Below are 21,563 nucleotides of genomic sequence, written 5' to 3' on the forward strand. Positions count from 1 at the left end.
AGAGTCCCTCCCCAGCTCTCCTGGAGCCCCTTTGGGGACTGGAAGGGGCTCTAAGGTCTCCCCAGAGCCTTCTCTTCTCCAGGCTGAACCCCCCACCTCTCCCAGCCTGTCCTCCCAGCAGAGGGGCTCCAGCCCTCCCAGCATCTCTGGGGCCTCCTCTGGCCCCGCTCCAACAGGTCCATGTCTTTCCTATGTCCCCCAAAAGGTATTTTGATTCCCTAGAGAGCTTGTTTCATCAAGTGCAATGGAGGAGATGCTGCAGAAAGGTGTGATGGGGTTTCATACGTGTCCTCCGCCCTTTTCTCTCTGGTGGGACGGTGTTATTTTTCTGCTATATGGAGTTGAATATGCAGCTTCTGGTTTGGGGAGGGGTAGGAGGGGGAGGTGGCTGGACGGGGAGGAACAAGCAATGCTACGTTGGTGCCACCACAGACCTTGTCAGGCAGCTCCCCGTGTGACTGCCAGTTTGGGTCTGAGCTGGGGGCGGGTGACAGACAGCCCAGAGCCATGCGAGCCCTCGGCTTGCGAGAGGAGATGCCTGGGGGAGGCAGAGAGGCCAGACAGGGCGAGGGACAAGGCTTAAACTGTCTGTTAGCCTCCCCTGCCCTCCCTGTTCATGCCCCAGAGATGTGAGGAGCTCCGTAGAGTACACGTAGGCTGTGTCGGCTGGTGTAATGCAACCACTGGAGTGTGCCTGAGACAGATGTGCCCGGCACCTGGCTGTCCTCTGGTGGCCCCGGCTGCCCCGCTGACTCCTCGGAGTCAGGAAATATGGTCTCAGCAGTGCCTGTCTCCTCCTGGGGACGGTGATGTGTTGTGGTTTCAGGGGCTGACCTGGGGAAGCGTCAAGGAGAGACTGGGGGATGCGTGGGGAGGTACTCGCGTATTGCTTAAGTTTCTCTCGAAGCGTTGTTCCTGACCTTCCCGCGGTGGGTTGCCGCCTTGGAACGGGGTGGGGGGTGGGGGGGATGTATTTTGTGGCTTGAATGGAGCAGCGCGTACAATGGGCTGCAGTCAAAAGCAGATGAAATCCCCGGGAAGCCCTTGAAGTGCCGGTCAAATCCACCAGCGAGGTGAATTGGCCGTAGCCCCACCAAACAATACAGCCGTCTTCCCAGGGAGGGTCCGAGCTCCAGGGCTGTAGCAAGCGGAGGAGCTTCAGAGGGTCTGAGCTGAGCGAGATGAAAGCGGCAACAGGAGAGCAGTTCTTGCGAAATGCTGTAGAAATCGCGTAAACTGGGGAGAAACGCTCGAGCTACGCCTGCACGCTGTGAGATTGTGACATGAAAGACTGACCCCGCAGGGATGGGAGAGGGCCTGGAGGCGTTGCTGGGGACCAGCCGTTGCGCATCTCTCCTCGGTGCAGCCTTCGGAAATAGGGGGTGGAGGGAGTTGGAGGTGACTGTTTCTCGCCGCTGCTGCCCAAAGGACGTGCGATTGTGGGCAGCCCCGCCAGCCTTTCCCGACGCCGGTGAGGGGGTTTAGCAAGATTACATAGAATTTTCTGCCTGCGTTGGTTATCTGACCAGCAGAGCTCCGATTCATACAAACAGGAGCTGATCTGTTATTGTTAGTGGTGAAGAAAACAGACTCTGTTTCTAAATCACCTTTTATTTGTTTTCCTTTTGACTAAAACAAATGCGGTGTGAAAGTTGCGGCTTCTACAACAGGAAAAAATACCTTTGCAGTATATACAACAGTATGGTTAAACTGTGGAACTTGCTGCTACAAGACCTTATCAAAGGAAGGTATTTCAGATGATTTGATGCGTGTAAATGTGCACCCCCTGCATGCAGAGGTATGAAAGCTGTTTATCCACGAAGGTTCAAGTACTGCAGGCTGCCTTACTCTGGGGTAAATTGGTTTTGTCCTCCAGCAGCTCCTTCAGACTTCTTTGGGGGAAGGGAAAAAAAAACCAAACATAAAAAACCAAAACAAACCACCAACCAGTAATCCAAAAAACGACTGGATTTGGGGTTTGTGAGGATTCTTTTTCACTTGCTGGGTGCTCCCCAACTAGGATATGTTTGTAAGAAAAGGAGCACCAGCCTTGGAGCGCTGGGGAGGAGAGTGGGGAATACAGACACATTCAGCGCACTGAACTTTAGGGACCAAAGGCTCTGTGTTGCCACTAGAGGGGAAAAAAAAAGCTCTTCAAAACAGCGGAGTTACAACTTGGAGGTGCCTTTTTTTCCCTTTGTTAGCAAGGGAACACAGGGAAATAATTCTCTCTGCTCCGCGGCGTGAATCCCTCTTCCTCCTTTCCCCTTCTGCCAGTTGTGTTTCCTGCTAAGAAGCAACTTTTAATTGTCTGGTACCAGGGCAGAGCTCTTTCTTGGGGAGAGCTGCTCACTGCGTGGTTTCTCTAGTCTTCCCCTTGAAGCTTTTGGTGCTGATGTCTTTCAAGGCAGCTTGGATAGCTGGATGCCAGTGTACTATGATATTTCCAGGCATGTGCCTGTCTAAAGCTCTTTGTCCCAGAGAACCTCCTCCTGGGTCACGGATGGCTCTCTTTTTTTCACTGGGTTGAAAGAGACTCGGTGAAAATAAGCGCACCCAAGTTTTCCTGTCGTTTTCCGTTATGGTTTTTAACCCAAAAGAATGTTTGATAGAAGTTTTAAGGGCACTCCAGACCTTCACTCTTCAGCACCAGAAATTCCCCTTAGGGAAACCAGCTCTGGGGCCGCCTTGTTTTGGTGATGCTGCCGTTTGAGCTGCAGATCAGTGCCTCTCCAGCGTTGTTTAGGGCAAATTTAGGTCTTAACAGAGGTACTGTGCAAGGTTTTGATTTCAGGGAATTTTCCTTTGCCATGTGAGGCGAGGCAGACACGCTGGAGGGGAGGGATGCCATCCCAGAGGGACCCGGACAGACTGGAGAGGTGGGCCCGTGCCAACCTCAGGAAGTTCAACCAGGCCAAGTGCAGGTCCTGCACATGGGTGAGGGCAATCCCAAGCACAAATCCAGGCTGGGCGGGGAATGGCTGGAGAGCAGCGCTGAGGAGAAGGACCTGGGGGTGTTGGTGGATTAGAAGCTCAACATGAGCTGGCAATGTGCGATAGCAGCTCAGAAAGCCAACCATATTCTGGGCTGCATCAGAAGAAGTGTGGCCAGCAGGTCAAAGGAGGTGATTCTGCCCCTCTGCTGTGCTCTGGTGAGACCCCCTTTGGAGCACTGCGTCCAGCTCTGGAGCCCCCAACATAGGAAGGACACGGAGCTGTTGGAGTGGGTCCAGAGGAGGGCCATGAGGATCATCCAAGGGCTGGAGCCCCTCTCCTATGAGGAGAGGCTGAGAGAGTTGGGGCCGTTCAGCCTGGAGAAGAGAAGGCTTCGGGGAGACCTTATTGTGGCCTTCCAGTCCCTAAAGGGACTCCAGGAGAGCTGGGGAGGGACTTTTTACAAGGGCATGGAGTGATAGGACAAGGGGAAATGGCTTCAAACTGGAAGAGGGCAGGTTTAGATTAAACGTTAGGAAGAAATTTTTCACTTTGAGGGTGGTGAGGCCCTGGAACAGGTTGCCCAGAGAAGTTGTTGAGGCCCCATCCCTGGAGGTGTTCAAGGCCAGGCTGGATGTAGCCTTGGGCAACCCGGTCTGGTGGGAGGTGTCCCTGTCCATGGCAGGGGGTTGGAACTCAATGATCTTCAAGGTCCCTTCCCACCCAAACCATTCTATGCAAAGTTGAACCGTCCTCCTCATGGTGGTCTTCAGCCCTGTGCAGCGGCAAGAGGGGACATTTTGCCACTCCAAAGTCTTCAACCAGAACTGGCTCCTGAAAGGGGGCCTGGTTTCTGCAAGCTCTGCTGTACGTGCTTTCCCTCTTTAATACAAACAGGATTTCCAGGTCTGTGGACCATCGGAGAATAGCCCTTCTGAGCAGTTGCGTTTTACATCTCGGAGCAACGAGCTGGCAAACACCTCTGCTCCATCTGTTTTCCTTCGTTGATGGATTCTTTAAAGTCAGATTGTGGTCCCACAGGGACACACTCAACTAATCCTCTGCTTTTAAGATTTTATTTGTGCAATAAATGGATGACAAGGTGCTTTGCAAGTACATAACACAATAAATGGGTTTATAAATGCAACTTTTCTGCAGAGCACTATAGAATAAAATACAATATCACTACAGCATTTAACACTGATCTCTGGTTCATTCATATTTCAAACAGTAATGTGCCCATTTTCTCATCTGGGAAGCCTCTTAGGTTTTTTAATACATTTTTATAAATTAACAGGGCACAGATTTAATAATAACTTGCATTTGTATAGCTTTTTGCATCTCCGAGGATCTCGGATTGCTCTGCAGACTTAACAGCGTAATATAGAAACTCTGTGCCGAAGATCCGTTTGCTCTCTGCCGGAATACAGCAGTAGTTTGGATCGCGCGGCAACGCTCCTGGATGCAAACGATGTTGAGGGAGGAAGCTCGAATCCAGCGCTCACGGCAGAAGGTGAACTTGGAGGGGAAGGATGCAGCTTGCTTTCTGGGTGCCCAGAGCAAAGTCCTCTGAAGGAGAGGTCAGCAGGGCGTTGAGGAAATCGGCAGGAGAAAAGCAGGGTGGTTACTGAGCCTGGGAACTAGGATGCTGAGAAGCAAAGAAGAAAATCGTAGAATCATAGAATTGTCTAGGTTGGAAGAGACCCTTGGGATCATTGAGTCCAACCATCTACCCTACTCTACAAAGTTCTCCCCTACGCCGTATCCCCCAACACCACATCTAAACGGCTCTCTAAAATGCTCCTTCACACGCTTCTAGCTTTTGGGATGTATTGTCGCTAGACACAGAGAAGCCAAGAACATGGAAAGCCCTGGGAGATGGGTCTCTTCTGTTCATAACGTGTTTCTTTAGCAACAGCAGACAACTTTATCCGTTAGGACAGGAAACTTCTAAGCAGGAGCATAGGGTTTCTCAGCCAAAGTGATCCAAAATTCTTGAATTTGGTGGTATAGGATCTTCTCATATCACCCTTGCTGGCCAACTTAGAAACAAAGAGGAAGGTATTGAACTTCTTTCCTTGGAGACTTTCATGCTCCTTCAAGAACTCCCACCCAAGTCCTTGGCTTCTGAGATTCCCGGGGCGAGACGGGGCTTTTCCAACCCTCTGTCTTTCCCAGTGGCCATGTTTTGGTGTCCCTGATGCTGGGATATCTGTCCCGGAGGTTGTCCCTTCCCCAGCCTGAAAAGAAAAAGTTCAGAACACGGCTCATGCATCTAACATGCCATTGGAAAAATATTTACAAATAGCAAATTGCCATCTCCGTGGAAGGAGAACATGAGAAAATAGAAATGTGGTATTTATGTTAATACAAAGTTTTAAAAATTTCATTTAAGAGACCAGCTGTTTCTGCTTCTCTTATAAGAGCTTAATTGGTATATAATAGCATAGTTAATTAAATACAAATCAATAGTTTAAAACAGCTAATTGATATTTAATATGTATGGGAAAATATAACTTAGTTGTAATATAATTAACTCAATATTAAATAAGCAATGGAATTGCAATTCTGCCTTTACAACGATTATAAAGTTTATCGTTCTTTAATAAACTTCAATTAGACAGGATGAGCTGAAAAATTATTAAACAGGTATTATTGGGCTATTAAACATTTATTATCATTCCTGGTGGAATACAGCTAAACAATAGTACACATTATGGTTGTGTTAATAAACCTTTATTACCGCTTTGCAGCTTTAGCCTTTACTTCACCGGTTGATCAGCAACTTAGTTCCCTCCCTGAATTGCGGGTGGAGGAATTGCCTTGAAATTGAGTAAGGAAATCCCAAGCGATGGGAGAAATGAGGAAAAAGCAGGAGGCTTCCGTAGTTTGGGCCAGCAAAGAGAAATCTTTCTTTCAAACTTGCCCGGTCGGTGCATAAAGATCCCTTTCCAGAAAACCCTGAACTCTTGTTTCTTTTAATTAGCTTTCGCTTCGTTGTCGCTGGCTGCCCCTAACGCTGGCAACGGGTGGTTTGAACTTGGTTGCGCTTCGTCTGATGAGTGGTTCTTCTGCAGGTTTTGAGGTGAATTAATGCAGGTACTTTTGAGCCAGTCAAAAACACGGTTCTGCCCTGTATTTGCCAAAGAAGATACTTAAGCCTGCGCTTCTTCAAAGCGCCGGGGATGATAAACTTCAACTGTAACTAGTTTCTCTCTGCTGGGAAAAATCAATTGCTGTTGCAGGGGGATGGATGGGGATTTGTTTTGTGGGTGGGGGACCGGCATGGGTTAAAATGTTCTGTTTTCAGTAGTATCTCAGCAGCCCCCCTAAAGCCAAAACATTTAAAATGCTGGGTATCTGCTTAACTGTTTTAGCTTTAGGTAGCCACTAAAAGCCATGAAGTGGTGAGACATCCGTAGGCATCAGAGTCATCTTGAAGTATTTTACCTTTTAAAGGCACTCTCAAGTATTTAAAGGTGCCTTTAGCTACAAAGATTTTTGCATGTTCTCACAAATTTATGGTATGAATTATTATAATGCAGTCCTCTTGTATAGCTCCTTTCATCATGGGATATCAAAGTGTTTTATAAGCATTAATTATAGCACCCCTCGGGGAGGTGAATGGAAGATAGACACCCATACCGGTGTGAGCTGATCCAGGCTCCAGACGGGTAATAACCCAGATTTCATCTGGATCCAGCCCACGTGGCGCAGCCCTGACTAGCCCTCCCTCCTGCAAGGGCTACCTTGTGACTGGGAGCTCTTGGGTAGCACAGCCCTCTAAGGCATCAACCTCCTCCTTAGCGAGCGTTGGAGACTGGAAGAGGAGAGCTGGACATCTGGGCGGTGGGACATTCATCTCCCAAGTAGACCGCAGCTATTGCTGCCTCCATCACTGCTTTGGGTCAGGATGCTCTTGATGATGGTTGTGGTTGTGGTCCATGGAGAGCACGGCAGCCCCTGTCGTGCCAGGTCTCCGTGTTCAGGAAAAACCCAGCCAGCATCCGCGTGTGCGTGCCGGGATGTACGATGCACGTCTGAATTAGTAAGATAGGAACGCTGGCTTGCTCAACTCCGCTGTGGGCTGCGCCTCCTTGTGTGACGCTAATCTAATTGTGTTGTTTTAATTAGGCTTTGATACCTTGGTGCTCGTTGAAGGCTCAATAGGAATCAATGCAGTTTTGCTTTCCTATCAATAAAGACATAAACGCCTTTTTGCCTGCTTCACAGCCTCTGTGTAAACGGCCCCGGAGGTTTGGGAGGCTATCGGCAGGCTCGCAGCCAGCCGGCCACGTGCAGCGTGTCTGTTTTCCCAGGTGTTGTGCGACGACCCTTTGTGGAAACCTCACTCGACGTTCATCAAGGTTGTATCGATTCTAGTTATCGGATAGCACAAAGGGAGGTAACCGGTGCTGGATGTCCTTCAGCTAAACGAGCAGAGCCCAGCAGTAGGTGGGAGTATTAGAGGCATCTAAAGGTCTGCGAGTGGACACCTTTCTTAGTGTATTTGCTGTTGTGTAGGCTGGGCAGGGATGGCATCGATCGCGTTGCCTCAGTCCTGCGGAGCAAGAGGGCTGGCTTCCACCTTTGCTTCAGAGATGGGAGATGATTGCTGCTTACTTCTTTCTGCTAATTAGGGCTCTGTGGATAGTTGGTTCCCCTGCCCTGCTTTGTCTAATCTTCAGACATCTACGTCTGAGTTAGTCACCAGCTTTTGTGGCCAATGAGAGAGTCACAAGCACCCCCGAAGTCATCCCAGGTAGGTGAAGTGAGTCACCTTCTGGACGTGCCAATGTCTTTCTGGGGCACTACCTCAGGTGGCAGTGTGGATTTAGGGGGGGCAATTAAATTATGGCTTACTCTAAGCATCTCAAGAGACTTACTTTTGTCTGAGCATTGACTTCATTGGGATTACATGTGTGATTTTGGCTAGATGCTTATGTCATCCCTGGTGGGGAGCCTTATGATCGGGAGCGGTTGGTCCTTAGCCTCTTGCAAGGTGGAGCCCAGTTTAATGTTCGAAAAGGGGCTTGTCTTGCTTGTACCCTGAGTGTCTTGGTGTCAAAATAAGTCTGTTTTTTCTGGGATTAGGCTCTGATTCTGCCTCATACTGTGCGCCAGAGGAGGATGCTAACCCCCTCTGCTGGGATGCCATGGCAGCGAGCAGTATTGGGGGGGGATACTGTAGATGTGGGTATATACCCGTAGAAATCTGGGAGTCTTCTCTGCACGTCCCATCGCGCTGCGGTGAGCAACTTTCCTCTTGACACGGTCCAGATCTGCAATTCAAACCCGACTTTGCATCACGACGCTAAAAGCCGAGGCTGCCGGGCCTCGCTCGCTCTGCCCTAAAGCTGTCGCTTCGCTCTCAACCCTCCTGCTTCGCTGCCTTCCCCTCTTGCGTGCGGCACAACTGCGTGACACTCCCCGGCGCTCCTTCCTCGGCAGAGGGGGGGCTCGAAAGAGACCACAGCCACATTAAGTAAACATCAAAGGGGCTTTGATCAGCAGGGCTCTGCAGAGCACAGAAGCCCCCGAGGAGCTCTGCAGGTCCACAGGCAGGCAGCATCGGGGACATGGTACCTTAATTTTCTCCACTGTGGCACAGGAGAATTTGTTTGAAGAACTGGAGCTTTTTGCCACTCTGAGATGCGCGCAGGGAGAGCACGCAACCTACTTCTGGAAAAACCCGTGCTCAGATCTCTCTCTGTTTGTTATCGATAGCCAGAAAGCCCCATTAAGAAATCAAGGCATCAAAGGCATGTGCCTCCTCAGACTCTGGCACTTTGCTGCTCGTAGGGTCACTTGTTTGCTTCTAAAGAGCAGGATGCCTCAAGCCAGGCTTATCTTCCCTTCTGAGGGGCAGTTCCCGTTTTACTGTGCCGCCTGCTAAGGGAGAAAGGGATTAAAGAGCCCGTATCGTTACAACGTGCTGATGTGGAGGAAGATGCAGCTCGTTCCCTCTGCTTAGTGTAGAGGAGCACTCAAGGAACGGGGAAGGCAGGGGAAGGTGACCCTCCTGTCTCTAGATACACGTGGAGAAGCGCAGCGGCGGCTGGAAGCAGTTGGTTTGGGACCCCCAGCGAAGTTCAGCTGTGAGGCTGACCAAAGACTTCACTTCAACGGTGTAACCGGCGGGATTTGCTCCCTGCAGCATCCCCGTGTGCTTGCTCTTCTCCCCAGCCTCGTCCTCTAATATCGCTCTCTCTTCTCTTGCAGAACTGGGGCTCCCAGGAAGAGGATGCTGCCTAGTGCTGGGGTTCATGTACAAGGAGAAGTACCGCAGGATGACTGAAGGTGAGCGGCTTCCCCACCTTCCGTTCTTCCTACCTCTTTAGCAGTCTCTAGGTTCTTGTTCACACCGAGGGGAAAATCCTGCTTTCCCCTTTGATCTCTGAAACATCTTGGTGGGCGCAGATGTGGGAAGCCCCCTGCATGAAGCTGCAAGGGAACAGCAGAACCTTATTAGTTCCATACATCCTAAATCCACCGTCTTCTTCCCATGGAAAGGATTTGTCGCATGGGAAGCTCATCTATCAATTGCTGCATCTAGTCTTTTTATTCTAGTTGGGTGGTAGTGCCTCACGGTGACGCCTTCAGGTTACCAATTTTCAGTGCCGTTGCACTTCTCAGCACCATTCCGTTGCTTGTCAAACCCCTGCACTCTGGCAGAGACCTCACTCAAATTTCCCTATTTATATTCTAGTCATCCCCCAAGTACTTTATGAGCATTGATTAATCCATAGAAATATCATAAATAATTATGAAGCATAATAACTAAACAAAAACTATTTACGCTCGAAAGAATTGGCATCCGTGCTTCTGGTAGCTTCGTTGCTTGGCTTCTTGTTCTGGAGCAAACCCTGGTGCGGCACCATCTCTGATTGATGCTGGATCAGAGAAGGATTAAAAGTTCCAGAGCCCGGCAAGATGGGAGGGTCCTGTGGGTGTATCGAGGAGAATTTGGCTGCTCTGAGGTTACTCTGGGACCGCGGACTCGATCCAGAGATGGATTTAGTCCTTGTTTTGGGGATTGATTGGAAAGGATTTTGCCCTGCTGGGCTTCCTTTAGCTTGCGTGGGGTTGCCCAGCGGTTAGCCGCGGGGGTGTCTGCTCTTGCAGGGAGCCCTGGCTTCCCCAGAGTAAAAGGTGCGTTAGCTTTCATGGGGTAAAACTCTTGTGGAGGCAAGTTTATGGCTCAAATATCAGTTAGAAGATCAAAGGTTCCTTCAGTTCCCCAGGAGCCCGGAGACCGAGCCGATAACGTGGGGAAAGTACTTCACAAGACTTCACCTCATGCTTGTTAATTACCGCGTGCTTTTTAAACATTGATTAGAGTATGTTTTTAACAGGAGGGGGCTGCCCCTTGGGAGAACGGATGGCAGAGTCTCGTCCGAGTGCTGTGAGAAGGTGCAATCTCTCTCTCTCCGTACCTTCTTGTCCCTCAAGGCTCTTGGAGAGGCTGCTTGTGGCTGTGCTCAGCCGGGCCGCAGCACCCTGGGGACACTCGCAGGGGGTCTGAGAGCCGGCAGGGACCGTGGGCGCACCTGAGCATCCTGCCGATCCTTTGGGATCAGTCACAGAAGCTCCTGTCCCCCGGTGGATTCAAAGCCTGCTGTCCGCCTACAAAGCGAGCCACCTTTTCAGGCTGAACATGGCTTTGTGTGGAGAGAACAAAGAAACATGAAAGGCCAAAAGTAAAGCCTTTGTGTGGGAAAGGGAACAAAGCGTGCCTGCCTGCCTGGCCCCCGCAGGCTGCAGGACCATTACCTTTAAAGGTACAATCTGCCAAAAAAACAAAGTCGGGGGATTTCCATGGCTACAAAGACCGCCCTGGACTTGTGTTTTCACTCGAGGCGGTTCTGGATGACAACTGCGGGCCACCAACCTCCCGGGTTCGTGGTGGATCTCAGCGCAGGTCCACGCCGTGTGGCGTGTGAGCCAAGGGGGATTTCAGATGTCTGGTCATCTGCCGAAGTACGGGGAAGGTATTTCCTGCCCAAAGTACCCGAGCCAGACTCTTTGGGCCGGTTACCTTGCAGGGATAAGGAGAGAGACAGCTTCCCTTTTATGTTTTTGTCAAGTGAGAGCTTTTCCTCTTTTTATTGCATGATGGTGCTAATGAATAGCCCTATTAATAATTACAGGGTAGCTGAAGGAACTGAAAGCAGAGGTAGGCAGTGGGGCAATGGGATAATTATGAGGTGTGGGGTCTCTGTCGTAGTGGAAGTGGGTAATTACAGGGATCACTAGAACCTCGCTGTCATTTCGCGGAGGCATCTACAAAATGCGCTCATAGGTAGAGAAGCACAAGAGGACTTAGACGGAGGTCTTGTCAGCGTGGAAGAATCGCTTCTTGGTGGGGAAGCGCTTCTCTGGGCTATCCCCATGGAGAACATCCGGGCTGGACACTTGCAGACCAGCGTGGCAACCTCTCCCGTTAGGGTAAAATAAATGTTGTGGCTTACCGACGCTCAGTGGCCATGCCCAGCGAGGGTCTCTGGTAGCATTATGTTGTTTGTTTACCAGCTGGCAAGGGATGGATGTCCATTAACACAACTGATTGCAGATGCGAGCTCTTCTGCTTGAGCTGTCCTCCAGGGGAAGAAGCCAAAATCAGTGTCCGAGAACTTGCCTCTGTCGGCGTTAGTTAACACATATCGGTTCCTCATATCAACCTGTGCCCTGAAAATCGGGTCTGGGTGAGGTGTCGGTGTCTCTCCCAGCTGTAAGGCAGCGGAGCAGCCTGGGCTGTGGTGGCAGCGCTGGTGACGTGCAAGGCAAGAACGGTTCGGGTGCTGTCCCATCAGCTGGCACTGCTGTGCCACATCGGCTGCGATTGCCTCTCGCTGAACCACCACTGCGATGCCCACACCAGGAAAGGTGCTGGATTTGGGCACGTTTTGGGGCTGTGTATGGGCCGGGGATTGGGAAGGCGCTGCTCTGGCGTGGCTGCTGTATGCTTATCCCTTTGCTGTGATTGATGATTGCCTCGTCTGCGTGCTGGGATCGCTGTTTGGTGTGCGGCTGTGAGTTGTAGGGTGAAATTAAGCTGGTGACAGTTGTAGACAGAGGGAGAGAGAGGTAGAGCTGTCTGTAATGATGGCCTTGCAATAAAGACGCTTTAGAGTTAATCCTCCACCATCTGTCTTCGTTCTGCTAATAACCCACTCAATCAGATGCTGCCGACTGTTTGTTAACATTCAGAAACGGATACATAATCGGGAGGAGCGTGCTGTTTGCTCACCAAGGGCCGGATTCCTCCTTGGGAACAGCTCTCCCCTGGCCATGGCGGTGGTTCAGTGGGAGCCACAGCCTGTGGACTGGGCGTCCCGAGGCACGTGCCATGCAACGGAGGGATGCTGAGGCTGGCGGCGAACTGAGTTACCCTGCTTTCCCCAGGGCTTCTGCTGGCCTGGCTCAAGGTGATTTTGAAGTAGAAAGGTGGTGTCTACGAGGTGGGTCACCTTAGTTCCCCCACGAATGAGGATCTTGAATTAATCTGAAAATTGCAGCTTGTTTTGATACTCCCTCTTCCCCTTCACATCCAGTTTCCCTTCCCAAGGGAAGGCGAGGGGTGTGCTGTGAAATCTCTCCCTGCTCACCTATCGCACTTGGTCCCTGCCTGTCCGTAGCTGCAGGTCCCACGTTGGCCTCGCTCAGCTCTCCTTTGCAGTGGCCAGGTATTCAGATGTCGATCCCGCTCCTGCGATTTTTCTTCTTCTCTCCTGCCTTTGACTTCTTGCCAGATCTAACTCGAGTCATTAGCAAGCGTCACTGCAGCAATTATGGCACTTTTTGGCTGCCATTCATAAAGCTACTAACGGGAACGATTAAGCGCTGAGAGGTGTCAGCCTTCTCCTTCACCACCTGTTCCCACCAGCCGTCGGCTGCTGGAAGGTGCCTCCAACCATCTCCCCGGGCACCGGGGAGCCGGGCAGGGCGGCTCGCTCCCCTCCTCTCACTTCCCTCTCCAGGCACTTCGTTGTCTCTCGTGTCCTCCTGTACAGCGGGCAGGTGGCATCTCTGCAGGGTGGACCCAGTGCTCGGCTTTGTCGCTGCGTGGAGGGGAAGGATGGGCTTCATCTCGTGTCTGACGTTGGGTGGTGGAAGCAGGAGTGGCTGGGGAAGGGGACAGAAGAAGGACTTGGTGCAGCATCCTCCTCCTGGACCACCTAATGGTTAACGATTTGTGCTCAAGGAAGGACAGACTCCCCCTCTTCAGCTCCCTGCTCGGCGTGTAGCCCTGCTTTCTGCTTCGCTCGCATCCACGCCATCGGTCAGGGACAGCACAAGGCTAAAATCTGTTCCTTAATCTTCAGGCAGTCTCCTCGGTGTCGGCTGCTGTAGATGCAAACGCTCTCTGGTGTGCCAGGAGAGGGGTTGGCTTGCGCCCGCGTTATCTCTGGCGGCAGCCGCCTTCCACTCGCATCGTGGCTGGGAGCAGAACCCGGTCTCTGTGGCTTTCTGCATCCGAGGGGTCTCCATTCCCTTTACAAAGCCCGGCGATACCAGCAGCCATTACTGCAGAGCTGCAGCTCCACGTAGCAACGAGTGCTGCTCTGTGTTTAATTGGGAGAGGGTGTTGCTTAGCAAATCATATTTTCTGGGTAATGACTGCAGAAATGCGCTCGGATAAGGACTGTCTGAATCCAAGGCGGGAGGTTTTTCTCTAAAGGCCACGTGGGGCTGTTAGCGTAAGACAAACCTTGAGTTTGGGGTGTATGGAGGGTGAGGGCTTAAAAGTTGCGTGGTCTGAGCTGCGAATCTCACCTTGGCTCTTCTGTTCGTGAGGTTTGGGATCTTATTTAAAGATCTTATTTAAAATGGCAACCAGCGAGAGGACAAGGGGCAATGGGCACAAACTAGAACACGGGAAATTCCATCTCAACGTGGAAAACTTCCTTACTTCGAGGGTGGCAGAGCACTGGCACAGGCTGCCCAGAGAGGTGTGGAGTCGTCTTCTCTGGAGATATTCCAAACCTGCCTGGATGCGCTCCTGTCCAGCCTGCTCCAGCCTGAGTGTGCCTGTTGGAAGGTGAGATGGAAAGTAGAGGAGGAAATGGGAATCGGAAAGAGTCTTTGTGAGGGAGAGAAGAAAAAAGGTGTTGGGGGAGGGGGTGGACTAGATGATCTCCAAAGGTCCCTTCCAACCCCTAACGTTCTGTGAAAGGCGCTGGGCAAAGCTCTGATGTCTTTTACTGGGGGAAAATGGAGGTCCCAAAAGGGCACCAACGACCTACCTCAAACGTAGGAAACGCCTCAGGCATGGGACACAGGTGAGGGTTGGCCCAGAGAGGCGGTGACGATGGTGGCCTGAACTGAAGGAGAGCCACCAGCCCGTTCTCTTTGTGACGGCTCGTGCATCCATGATTATGGATACATCCATCCATCCTCGCAGGCCGCAACTAGGTGGGATGATTCGGATCAGCCCCTGCCGGCGTTGGCAGAACTGGGCAGCTGCCGGTTCCTGGCTCGTGTTATCAGCTGGGGCTTCGTGCTCGTGAACTGCGAGCAGCGTAGCTCTGGATGGGTTTTTTTTTTGTCTTCAACTTCAGCGCCTCTCTAGTCTGCAGATAAGTTTCGGTTCTGTGAGACGTGGGGAGAGAATTGTCTATGCGTATGAAAGCTGTTTTTATGGCTTATAATTATCTTGTACCCATCCTTAGAATAATTGTAGCTCCTCCATTATTAATAATTGGAATTCCAGTCCTTGTCATAGATCACAAAATGGAGAGGAAGCTCAACCCAGGGTTTGCATAATGTACCTTGGTCTAAATTGAATAATTGGCAAAATGGTGAAAATCGCTTGGTTTTTTCCCCCATTCCTTGGTGCTGGAATTAGTGAGATATTAGTGCAATTAGCCAGTGCTTCCATTTGAGGCTGCAATCATTTGGTTTGTAATTTAGAATAAATGTAAAAGCCCACTTGTGCTTCTGAACGGATTATTTGTCCTGTTTAAAAGTATCTAATGGGGTGGCTGTCATCTAAGCAAGATACATTTGACCCATTTCAATTTGTTTCCCTTTTAATCTGCTATCTGTTTTCCTGGATCTTTTTTTAATAAAAACATGAAGAAGAAGTGGGCGAGAGAGACCAAAGGGGGAGAGAATAGAAGCGTTATAGATCTGGACTTTATCATAAGCCCAAGTAACTTGAAATCAAGGCTGTTAAACTGCAGCAAGCAATAAAAAGAAAACACTATTTGGAGATCGTTTAAAGGGCCGAGTGACTTGTCAATGAAAGGTTGCTCTATCCGACTGCTTCTTAATAGCTTCTCAAAGGGAATCTGCAGCTCTCGCAAGAACGAAGGCTGCGGGTGCTCTTGCAGCAGCTCTCTGCTGTGGGAGGGAGCATTCAGGTTGGCAGGGCGCTGGGATGCGGCGGCAGCGATGGGGATGGGGAAAATCCAATACCAGGAAGGAAAGGAAATGGACTGAAATCCAAAACGGGCTTTAAAACGTGTCCTAAATATTGAAGCTTTGGATATCCAGGTAGGCACAGAGGTTGCCTGCATCGCTTTTCTTTGGGCTGGAGGCAGATCTGTGCCCAGTTTGGTCCCACCCTGCTCCAGCCATCCCAGCATGCCCTCCCGCTTCTTCAGCAGAGAACAGGGGGGCTCCGTGCCTTTCCCTCCCGAAGGCTCAGCATCCTTTCTACCGCAGCCTGATTCAAGGCTCCTCTCTCTGTCAGACCCCGTCTTACTGCCTGGAGAGAAACCAGCTGGGACTCTGGGATGGGGTCCCTGCTGTTTTGGGGGGAAAAATGGCTTGTTCAGAGAAAGCTGGCTGTGCCTCGGCTCCAAATGTCTCTCTGCTTGAACGCCCCTTCTGCTGCCTGCCGTAGTTCAAAGCCGGCTCAGTGAACGCTTCCTGCCAGGAAAACGTCCTATTAGAGCGTGGCACTGAGACGCAGTGACGTATTCATGCCACCCATTAGCAGCCCAGCAAGGCAGTTGCTGCCTCAGAATTGCTTGGATTTATGGGGATGCTTAATCTGGATCTTGCAAGTGACTCTTACATCTGCAGCAGCACAGGCTGAGCGTGAATCTTCCTCGGTGTCAAGGATAAATAGGAGCCTGTCCCTCTTATCCCTGTAAAAAGTGACCTTTCTCCTCTGCCACTGGCCTCTGTGCTGCTGGGCGCAGCCTGCACCGCTGGAGAAGCTCAAACTTCACTCCTTTCTCTGGCCCAACAGTGGAAAGGGTTTGTCCTTTGAGACCAGACCTCTAGCAGGTTATTTGGTTTAACTCAAGCAGCGTTGGCTCTGCTCAGCCTGCTCTTGCTCGCAGTGGAGCTGAACAGCCCCTAAACAACTCGAGCATCTTCTCGAGCATCCCAGCATCTTCTCACAGTTTGCCCTCCAAGGCTTGGGCAAGCTGCGGGACCCGTTGGCATCAGTCTGCAGCCTGGGAATGGGTGCTCAAAGCTCCAGGATCCCTGGCTCAAAATCTACTGGGATCCACCAGAGCGGTGGGTCCGTCATTAGCTGATCTCCAGAGCTCCCCGGTGGGATGTGGTGCGAACTTTGCGTTTTTTAACTCTGCTGTCATTGCCAATAAAGGTGCTGTCTCCTCCGGAGTTTGCCGGCCCTGATAGGGAAGCTCGCCTTACCCCGAGCGCTGTCACTCACGTCTCCCCGCAAAGACACAATCACAATTGATTTGGGAAGGCATCTCCCGTATAAGCTGCACTGAGCCTTTTGTTCTTTATCTGACAAAGGCGTTTGAGAAGGAAGAGGCGAGCGGATGGAGCAAGCTCCGGAGAAGTTGTTAAAGATGCATTGTTATCAGCAGAGGCCTCATTGATATTTCTGTGATGCTTTGTGTGTCTGTTAGCTAAACGAGGCAGGGATGTAAGCGAAACCTTGAGGAAAAACCAGCAAACAAGCTGCTTTTTTGCTTAGTGTCGAGGGGAGGCTTTGCCTGGGTTGGGTCAGCTGGAAACCTGGGTAAAACGCGGGACCTCGGCGGAGCGGCAGACGCTGCTGTGAGCCAAGTCCCTGCTGGTGAAATCTAGCGTGCGCGTTTACAGGGATGCTGCTGAGGGAAGAACCTCACGTGCTCAGCACCGCTCTGTTCAGGCAGGATAGGAAACCCCTCCCCGTCCTACTGCCGCTCGCTGCTGCTTTGGAGAGGGGGATGCAGGGTTTCATCCGTGATGCTCCAGTTGTCTACAGCGGTTGCGGTGCAGCTGAGCAACTCTGCTGGTGATAAATCTGGTAGGAAGCCTGCGAGTTTTATGGTAACGGTGTTGTTGTAGCAGTTAATGGTCTAAGGGTATAATTTTATCTATTGATTTGAGTAGCGGTCCCCTGTGGAAAGCTATCACTGCGTGGTCTTAAATAAATGAATACAATACTTCCTCGCTCCCCGAGTACCGGCATAAGATAATTCAGGAGCTGCTTCTCTTGCTGTTCAGCCTGCTGGGGTGTACAGGAGAACCTGGGATCACATAGAAGCTGTGTACCGTCCCTTTGCAGGGGCTGGAGAGCCTGCTAAAGACACTTCAGGAATCTTGGGCGTTAATAAACACGGATCGATATCTAGAGGGGATTTAAAATATCCTGGCTACTTGAATTCCATTGCCCTTGCGCTCCCCTTTAGGTCCTTAATGGCATTTGAAATGGGATGCGCACCTAAGGAGCGCAGCAAGGTGTGGGGAAAAAATTCTCCTCTAAAATGCACCTGAAAAGGGGGCAGAGATAAAATTAGGTACTTCACACACACGAATTAAAGGAAATGCAAGGCTTCTCTCTGAAGATGGTGACTCTGGCTTTCTCCTCACTGTGGTGCCTCCAGGCTACTCTCAATTTACCTTCCAGCGTGTGTATCCGTTGACAATTTTCCTCTCTCTGCAGAGCTGTTGCTGCAGCCCAGGGGTCTGTTCCTTAGCTCTCCTCCCTCGGTGTCCGCGGGGACCCGGCCGGAGAGGTTGTTGGCAGGCAGTATTTCAGTAGCAATACAGGTCACGCTGTTGACATGGTGTCCACCAGACCAGAACCTGGACATGCAGGTCTGGCAGTGCCATCAAGTCAGGTTCTGATGATGCCGTAAATCCTCCCGGCGCGGACACGATAGCATGATTGTGTGGAAGCTTCCAGCTTCTCAAAATATCTGGAGGCCATTGCTTCCAAGAAAACAATCTGGACTTTGATTTGGGAAAGGACAGGAGGGTGACGGGGTATCCCTACCCAAAGCTGGAGAAAGAGCATCTCTCCTGCCCTTTTGGGGAGTTCTCCTGGGGCACGGCCACTGCAATGCAGTGCTGTTTTCTACGAGGCGCTGCGTGCCTACCCGCCACTGCAAGGAAACACAGGGCTCGTTCCTGCCCTGGTCCAGGTCTCTAACCTCGGTCTCCTGGAGGCAGACACACATGTATGCTCTCTGCAGGCACAGTCGGGGTTGGAGCTTCATGGACTGGAGCACTGAATTCACAGAATTCACAGAATGGTTAGGGTTGGAAGGGACCTTTGGAGATCATCTAGTCCAACCCCACTGAAGCGGTACCAAGTCACCGTCGCTTAGAATATCAATTAAAACCGCTGCAGCCTTGGAAGTCCCACCCTGAGACGCAGGTTCTGTATTGAGGAACAGCCAGGCTGGCCATTAAAATGGCTCTCAAGCCAGCAGAAGTACATCTCCTGTGCAACTGCGAGCAGAAACTTGCCGTGGGTAGAGTACTTCCAGTTAAAGCCAGGCTGTGTGGTGGGAGCCCAGTAAGATAGTTACGAAGATGAAACCCTTCTGGTGTTAGAGGCACAAGAGAGCCCGTGGCTTTGCTCTGCCACGAAAAGGCTTAAATAAATAGTTTTGAAGCTCCGTTCCCTGGTGGTTTCCCTGTGTGTCATTAGGTCACATAACATCATCGCTGCTCCGCAGTCCCAACCGGGAAGATGAAGCTTCTTTCTTACGGGAGCAGTGCAAGACAGCTGTATTTCACAGCTATAATGACAAACTGGGAGAAATTGTGTGGTTCGGGCCAACAAAATGAACCCATTCCCATTTCTCAGGGAAGTGGGACTTTGTCGGATTTAAACCAAAAGATACTGCCAAACACCCGGCAAAGTAGCCTGCTTTGTTTGGCCTGTTTTTAAAAAAAAAACCTTCTAAAAATCCATTCTTATGGTAAGAAAATAGTGAAATATTATCGTAAAATATCACGCTGAATGTTGCCGGTCCTGTTCTTTTTCCCCCTAAGCTATTCGCTACAGCTGGCCAAACCCTGCCATCTGTATTCCCTAAGTAAAACTGAAGTCCATTAGCAGCCTTCAGGTTGAGGTTGATGAAGACAGAAAGAACAGACATGGTCAAAAACCTGAAGGATAGGTAGGGAGCCTGTGTTGAGGGGGAGCGCGAGTGAAATCCCCCTTGGAATTTCACCCGCAGCCAACGCGACGGTTATTTAGTACCCAGGGCTGCTACTGTGATCCTTCACCAAGCAACGAGCTTAAACCACAAACCTGAACAATTTACCTCCAGTGCCGCAGCAATCTCAGGGCCTCTATATACGTATCCTTTTATGCCCAGTATTTGCTCCCGTAGGTATTTACTCAATCTATACATGTATTAATGGGGCTAATCTTAAAACACATCCGGAGGTATAACTTGAGGTGGTTTTGGTTGGTTGTTTCCCCCCCCTTTAACAAAGATGAAGGTTTTATATAGACGGGGAAAAGAGAAGGGAAGTGAAATGTTCAGTGACTAATGATCCTCATCAATATTCATGAGAGACGGTATGCATTTCGAGAGTTAAAATAAAGGAAGGAAGAAAGAGAGAAAGGAATTGACTTCTTTAGAAGCTAAATTAAATATTTAGGTTGACCTGGAGATAAGTATGCCAGGTCTTTGTTGCCATCAGCTTAGACCAGCGTTCAATCGAGGAGCTTTCAAAGAGAAGCCGGGGGAGCCGAGTTGCCGGGGGAGGTTTCTGGAGATGATGCGGCAAGGAGGTACGAGGGTGTTGGCTCACGCGGCAGCAGAAGTCTTCAGCTGAGGGTGAAGTCCACGTTGGGCCACGTGCTGTACAAACTGGGCGGGAAGCAATCCCTACCCCAGGAACCTCGCCTGAAGCCAGGGGGATACTGTCCTCACAAGAGCTCCAGTCTCTGCCGTTCCCTGCTGCGAGGCTGTCCTGTTTGGGAAGGGGCAGTCCTGGAGTGGTGACCCGGAGGATGCTGTGGATATTGAGGGAGGCAAGGGTGCCGTAGGGCTAAGCTGTCTGGCAAGAACTGGCCCTTGCACAAATAAATGGCTCTGTCCCCCAATGTCTAGGAGGAGGAGCTGATTTATTTTTGTGGAAGATCTCTCTCTGGCCATTGTACTGTTCCTACCTGAGCGTTTTCCTTCTTTTCCCCCCTTCCTGCCTCTGTTTCCCTCCCTGCCCCTATCTTTGCTACAGTGGAGAATCACCCCAAGTGTACATAACTTGAAATTTTAACCTCCCTCAATTCTTGAAAATCGATGGGGGAACCTTGGTCCTTCCCCATTTCAGTCTTTTGTTAGCTGAGGTGGGGAGGAGAAGGAAAGTCTCTGCAGAGAAAATACCTGAAGTACGGTTTTGTCAGAAGGATGTCGCTCTAGGCGTGCAGCAGCGATTGTGGAGGACGGAAAGATCACCAGGATCTTAATAACCAGATTTAATTGCTGAAAGAGCACGTCAGGCCTGGAAGAAAGGCTTCCCCCCCAGCCTTCTGCAGTTCTCCTCTTTTAAATCTTTTCCCTTTCTTCTTCTGCGAGTTGCCCTTGTCTCTCTCTGCTTCCAGTGCTGCTCCTTTTCATTTCCGTGCCATCCCTTCCCTCCTCCGAGTGACAGCTGTCCCACCCCCGCCAAGGTCGTTTGCCCTTGAGACCATCTTTGATCTGTGCCCTGATAGAAGGGCCGAGTATTGACTTTGGCTTCGGCTTCATTAAGAGGCAGCCTCATTTGTCAACTTGTTTGTTTCGATAGCTGCTCGAGAGACGGCGGGGCCCGCAACCCCTCCTCGCCGAGCCATTATTCCAGAATTAACTCCCTTTTCAAGGGTTTGTAGGCAAGGTCGTTGCAGGTGGCCCTGCGCAGTCCTCTCCTCCTCATTAATCGATGTCACGGAGGTTTTAAGCAAGGTTAGATCCAGCCAGTTCGTGGACGGGAGACCTCTGCCAAGGCTCTGCGAGAAGCTGCGTGCAGGTGCATTAATCCGCAGTGCTCCCAGCTGGAAGTCCAGGCTGCCGCGCGAAGGTCCTGTCTGCTCGTCGGGAGCTCGGAGATGGGCTCTCAGACGAGCTCTTGTGGTGGGATCCTTGCAGGAGGTTCCCTAGGGCTTGTTGCATACGGGTTGCAAGTAACGAAGATTAATTTCTCTTGTCGGTTGTCATCAGGTAACACGTCTGCCAATAATAGCTTCTGGTTTTAATCCAGATGGTCAGATGAGGTTAATCTAATGAGTTACCCGGGTGTTTTTTTTCCCTTTGCTGTTGGTCAGTAAAGCATCGAGAGGCGTTTGCTTGTAGTGTTTGAGCTCTCTCGGAATTACCTCCCTGTGCTGCACGGCCCCGGGGCGCCTGTCCTGGAGAGCCTCTTCGGGCAGGACTGGGACCTTCGGTGGTGGTAGGGTGCAGACCTGGCCAAGGGAGCGACGCGCTCCA

At 50.9% G+C, this 21,563-nt stretch overlaps 1 protein-coding gene across 1 annotated transcript in view; it reads left to right on the forward strand.

Moving 5' to 3' along the window:
• Positions 1 to 21,563, forward strand: part of KIRREL3 (kin of IRRE like 3 (Drosophila)) — a 160,299-nt gene that overhangs the window by 26,113 nt on the left and 112,623 nt on the right. The window contains 1 exon segment of the mRNA XM_009890829.1: positions 9,157 to 9,234. Coding sequence (XP_009889131.1) covers positions 9,157 to 9,234 — 78 coding nt within the window.

Source organism: Charadrius vociferus, unplaced genomic scaffold, assembly GCF_000708025.1.
Source record: "Charadrius vociferus isolate BGI_N301 unplaced genomic scaffold, ASM70802v2 scaffold858, whole genome shotgun sequence".
NCBI lineage: Eukaryota > Metazoa > Chordata > Aves > Charadriiformes > Charadriidae > Charadrius > Charadrius vociferus.